The sequence below is a fragment of the Osmerus eperlanus genome, chromosome 17, assembly GCF_963692335.1.
Source record: "Osmerus eperlanus chromosome 17, fOsmEpe2.1, whole genome shotgun sequence".
Lineage (NCBI taxonomy): Eukaryota > Metazoa > Chordata > Actinopteri > Osmeriformes > Osmeridae > Osmerus > Osmerus eperlanus.
In genome coordinates this window covers 1,547,515-1,553,514 of record NC_085034.1, presented here as the reverse complement: position 1 = coordinate 1,553,514, position 6,000 = coordinate 1,547,515, and the positions used below count along the sequence as shown (strand labels likewise).

The 6,000-nt window shown below is 52.2% G+C and overlaps 1 protein-coding gene across 1 annotated transcript in view; it reads right to left on the bottom strand.

Moving 5' to 3' along the window:
- Positions 1–6,000, bottom strand: part of tmtc2a (transmembrane O-mannosyltransferase targeting cadherins 2a) — a 48,166-nt gene that overhangs the window by 22,565 nt on the left and 19,601 nt on the right. The window contains exon 2 of the mRNA XM_062482710.1: positions 3,942–4,554. Coding sequence (XP_062338694.1) covers positions 3,942–4,554 — 613 coding nt within the window. The remainder of the gene's footprint in view (positions 1–3,941; positions 4,555–6,000) is intronic.

Below are 6,000 nucleotides of genomic sequence, written 5' to 3'. Positions count from 1 at the left end.
AATTAGCTAGTTATTCAATTACTGCGTCAATGATCTGTGCTTACGATCGTCTCGGAACAGTATCAGCACCATATTCAATAACTTCCATATTAAGATTTTGTCAGAAAAGCTGTGGTGCTACTGTGGCACTGTACACGTCAACAACCAAGCAGAAAGTGAGAGATTGAGTTCTAGTGATGGGCATCATTTCACAGCCGAACGCCCAGGAGCAAAACTACCGGCACAACATTTATCAACCCGTCAGCTGGCAGAGGTAAACTAATCTGCAGCCCTCCGCTTCATTGAGACAAACGAGGAAGAAGACCGCTCCTGTCCTGCTATAATTACACACCCAGGAAGGCCCTTATCGAATCCCTGCCTCTCAGCCCTACTGTGAGGGAGAATATTCAATACTAGATCTGGAGGGCTGAAGTCGTCTGTATAATAAGTGGCCCCCCGTCTCTCTAAACAGCGCCGTGAGGGAAATATGTGATTAGAAGCAGGGCGACACCAGAGAGAAGGTATGGAGAATGGATTCAGCCTGCGCTTGGCAAGCCTTCTCCCTATTCCACACCTGAGCCCTCGTTCCTTTGTGTCCCACATCGTTGATTTCCAGTCCCATCCTGGCTCATCCATCATTTTCTGCTGTTTGTTTGTTTTACTCTGTTGTGGAAGGTGTGTTGGGGAAGTTTTTTGCAAATAAGAAAAATGATATTGATAATGATACTTTTTCCCCTGTGGCGTAGCATGAATTGCAATGCTAAAAACCCAATTTCTGACTGGTGAAGCATTGTGTCACCCTCTCCCCCACCCGTTTCCCCTCCTCCCTCCCTCCCTCCCTCCCTCCCTCCCTCCCTCCCTCCTCCTCCCTCCTTCTCCCCTCCCTCCCCTCCCCTCCAGCTCCCACCTCGTCTCATTTCAGTCTGATCAGGAAACTAATGGGATGAGAAATGGAGTGGGAGTCGAACCGCATGTGTGCCTCGTCCCTTGCAGTCTCTCGTCTGCGTTCTCTCATGCGGGGGAGCGACAGGCAGCCAGCTGCTCTACCTAGCCGTGAATAATAATATAATAATAATAATGTAATAGGTATTATTTGATAGGGTCTCCTGCTTCCACAGATTCGGTCAGAAAAAGCAGAAATTCTCTCACGATAGCTTATGCTAATAAACTCCGGGTATTAGGATCACTGCTCCAGGACTTGAAATGATGCGTAAAGGTTCCAGCAGCAGATTGATGTGAGGCTGTCCGGAGCGGACCTGACTGACAGGCTGAGGTTACAGTAGAAGAACGACCGTGAGGGAAAACAAAGAATACTGATTTAAAAGAGGAAGTGAGGACACAGTTTCCTTGTTTGTGTCTCTCTCTCTCTCTCTCCCCCTCTCTGCCTCTCCCTCCCTGTTTGTGTTCCCATGCATTGCGAGTCGTCTGGGTTGTAATCGGGGACAGATAGCCGTGGTGGTTCCCGCTCCAGGGCCAGCCTCCCGGTGATACCGCAGAGTGGCGTGAGACACAAGGACACTGCCAAGGTGATAAACGAGCCAGCTGTGCTGGCGGGGGAAGAGAGCCCAAGCCTGGCTCCCGGGTCTGTTGCCTGGCAGCGTGGCAGCGGGAGATTGCCCGGGTCTATTGTGCCAGGGCTGGAAGCTGGTGGCAGATGACAACCTGTGGAACAGATTAATGGTCTAATACCATCTGAGGGCGTTTCAGGGTTTAATACTGCCATATATCCTGTTGACTGAATCCCTGAATATGAAGCAGTGTTATGTTCAGGGCTAAAATTGTGTGTGTGTGTGTGCGGGAGTGTGTGTGTGTGGAACAAGATAACACTTCATTAGTCCCCAGGTGGGGACATTTGGGAGTGTGTGTGTGTGTGTGTGGTTTGGCTGACACACAAATGAGATCAAGCTTCCACCTGTGCCGCAAGTGCATTATGGCTCAGGGACTGTGGTGTCAGTGTTAATTGAAAGACTGATGCTTCAGTGGGTTTGCTGTGGTCCGCTGGTAGTCGGTACACACAGGGCATTCCTGCAGAGCAGAGAACAGGAGCATCTCTCTCTGATCCCCTGAACCTTGAACACCCTAATAACAGCTCTGGGAGAGCAAGCCTAGCTGTCACAGCTAAACCTCTCGCTCGCTCGCTCACTCTCTCTCGCTCTCTCTCTCTGGCTCTCTGTCTCTCTCTCTGTGTCTCTCTCTCTCTCTCTCTCTCTCTCTCTCTCTCTCTCTCTCTCTCGCTCTCTCTCGCTCTCTCTGTCTCTGTGTCTCTCTCTCTCTCTCTCTGCCCCCCCCTCTGTCCATCACACACACACACAGGACTGGCTTGGTTGGACCTGGGAGGATAAACTGAGAGCAGGGGCAGTAATTAAACTCTGAGTGGTGACCTGGGTAGGTTTTCAAATCCAACCTGAGGAGTCAGAGTGGCCTTGGTCCATAACGCACCCCATCACCTTCCAGACATCCACCCCATCACCTTCCAGACATCCACCCCATCACCTTCCAGACATCCACCCCATCACCCTCCAGACATCCACCCCATCACCCTCCAGACATCCCCCCCATCACCCTCCAGACATCCACAGGTCTAATAGAGGAGCTAGATAAGACTGAGTCAGTGAGTCAGTGCGTGTTGCCGACTGTCTGCATAAACCACATATTTTTTTGTCATATTAAAATAAGCAAACTCATTCCTAGAAATAACATTTCTGGCTTGGCCTTCTACCGGCCCTGAACACAAACACACACAAACACACAAAGATTTGACTGTAGATTAGAAGTGTTGTGTAGTATAATGCACATCCCCTTTTTCAAGTTAACTCTCCATTGAGAAGCAAAAGAAATCCTGGAACATTCTCCCGCTCTGCGTAGGCTAAACCCTTTGCAATGTAGACCCTTAAGGAAAGGTAAACCACACGCACAGCTCTGATAAACACATTTCTCTGTGCATGTGTGTGTGTGTACATTCACACACAACCACCCACCACCAACACACAAACACACATGTACTCATATACGTATGTACACACACACACACACAAACAAACGCACAAACAACCAAGCTCATGTCCCCACATCGACACTCAGAAAACCATTTGTGGTTGACTCCAAGCTTCCTTCTGGGTGAGGGAGAGGAAATTGGAAACAAGCAGAGACATAAAAAAAAGAGGAACCACTTTGCAGTGGGCAGACAGGGGTGAGAGGAGGTGGGAGGAGTTGTTTACCTTCCCCAGGAGCAGTGGGCAGACAGGGGTGAGAGGAGGTGGGAGGAGTTGTTTACCTTCCCCAGGAGCAGTGGGCAGACAGGGGTGAGAGGAGGTGGGAGGAGTTGTTTACCTTCCCCAGGAGCAGTGGGCAGACAGGGGTGAGAGGAGGTGGGAGGAGTTGTTTACCTTCCCCAGGAGCAGTGGGCAGACAGGGGTGAGAGGAGGTGGGAGGAGTTGTTTACCTTCCCCAGGAGCAGTGGGCAGACAGGGGTGAGAGGAGGTGGGAGGAGTTGTTTACCTTCCCCAGGAGCAGTGGGCAGACAGGGGTGAGAGGAGGTGGGAGGAGTTGTTTACCTTCCCCAGGAGCAGTGGGCAGACAGGGGTGAGAGGAGGTGGGAGGAGGTGGGAGGAGGTGAGAGGAGGTGGGAGGAGTTGTTTACCTTCCCCAGGAGCAGTGGGCAGACAGGGGTGAGAGGAGGTGGGAGGAGTTGTTTACCTTCCCCAGGAGCAGTGGGCAGACAGGGGTGAGAGGAGGTGGGAGGAGGTGGGAGGAGGTGAGAGGAGGTGAGAGGAGGTGGGAGGAGGTGGGAGGAGGTGGGAGGAGGTGAGAGGAGGTGGGAGGAGGTGGGAGGAGGTGGGAGGAGGTGGGAGGAGGTGAGAGGAGGTGAGAGGAGGTGGGAGGAGGTGAGAGGAGGTGAGAGGAGGTGAGAGGAGGTGAGAGGAGGTGGGAGGAGGTGGGAGGAGGTGGGAGGAGTTGTTTACCTTCCCCAGGAGAATGCAGAGAGCCTGGCGAACCCGGAGTCTCTGGAACACAAACACATCGTACACGGCCGACACGGCCAACACCGTCACCCCCTGCTCCTTCCACAGCATGCTGGAGGCCGCGCAGCCCAGGCTCCCCAGCAACCACAGCCACGACTGGGCCTGAAAACTACCCGAGGCCCTGGCTTTGTAGGCCGCATGGGGGTCCGTGCGTAGCCCGCAGTGTTTGGCGTAGCAGATCAGAGACATCAGGAAGAAGAAGGCCGCTCCGACATCCGCCCTCCCCACCACTCCCGCCACGGCCTCCGTGTGCACGGGGTGCGACGCGAAAAGTAGTCCCGCCAGCAGGCTCCACGGTCCTCCGCCCAGCAGGGGGCGACAGAGCGCGGTGAAAAGAGCGGTGACCGCCCCGTGGAGGGATACGTTGACCAGGTGGTACCCCCAGGGGCGTAGTCCGCCCAGGGCGTGGTTGAGGCGGAAGGAGAGGGTGCAGAGGGGGCGGAAGGATTTGTGGCTGCCGCTGTGCGTGAGGAGGGTGCCCCAGAAGTCGTCATACAGGATGTTGGTCCAGGGGGTCTCAGGGAGAAGATCCTGGTTGGTTTTGATGGCTCGGCTGTCGAGAGATGAGAGAGACAATGTATGGGTCACTGTGGACGGAAAGTAATGGATAATCCACATTTTTGCCCAAACCCCTTGACAGCATTCGTGTGAATAACTGGATGTACAGTATGCACCATGAAATGGATTCACCTGGCAATAGGCTGTGCTGAATCTTTGTCATAATACACCCGTTATCACTTCAAATCCACAGAAAATCTAGTGTGCCGGGGTATGAACTGAAGCACAAAAACTGGAATGTTCCAAGAAATGGGCGAGATAGGACTACTCGAACTGAAAGGGGATATAGCTTCCATTAGAGACAGGTGCAGACACAGAATGATGGGAATACATTGTGATGAATAGAATACACTGATGTGAAAGGCACACACACACACACAGCCAGACTGACTGACTGGTGGTGGTTGGCCTCTGAGAACACTAGGATGTATAGCATAATTAGTACATAATTTCAGGGAACATGTTTATGTTCGTAACAGACTGTGACAAACAAGATTTCCAAACTCTCCAGGATAAATGGACATGCTGAAAACGTAACACTACGCAACCAGCCAAGCATCGCATACCGCTTTGACTTTGTGTACACTGAGAGCTATGGTCCTCACACACACACACACCACTTATAGCCCTAACAGACAAGCTACAGCACTGTGTGTGTGTATTTCTCACATTCAGTCACTTTGGTCCTATAGCAAGCAATCTCTGGGTTTGTCTGACTTCTGGAAGGGAGGGGATGTTGGGGGGGGGGGGGGATGTTGGAGGAAGGGAGGGGTGGGGGGGAGAGGTGCTCTGCTTTGTGTTTCTCAAGCGCCAGTCAAACATCGTGCTGGACTGAAAAAGAAGGCTTGGACTGACTCCAGTTTAGGACTTCCTTTGTGAATAGATTAGAACAGCGCCAGCCCATGTAGATGAATTACAGAGAGAGAGGGAGAGGGGGAGAGAGAGAGAGAGAGGGAGAGAGACACAGAGAGAAAGAGGGAGAGAGAGAGAGGGGGGGAGAGAACAAGAGAGAGGTAGTGAGAGCGGGGGAGAAAGAGAGAGGTAGAGAGAGGGGGGAGGGAGAGAAAGAGAGAGGGAGGGAGAGTGAGAAGGGAGGAATTGAGAAAAAAAGAGAGGGAGGGAGACAAAAAATACGGAGGAGGATAGCAGCATCTGAGCTGGATGGGGGGCGGAGAGGAACAAAGAGACAGACAAGCGAGAGAGATCTGACAGGAGACAAGCGAGAGAGATCTGACAGGAGCTGTAATAATGGATAAAAAGACAGGGACTGGACACAGAACGGGGAAGCAGTGCTGAAGGAGACAGTAATGAATAGCAGGCCTGAATAGGCCGACACAAAAGGTAGCTAGGTGGGCTGGGACTGGAAGAGAACCAGGATGAATGGGTTCCAAGATTCAAATGTAATTTCATAGTCCGTGCCTTATTGTTGCTCTCTTTCCAA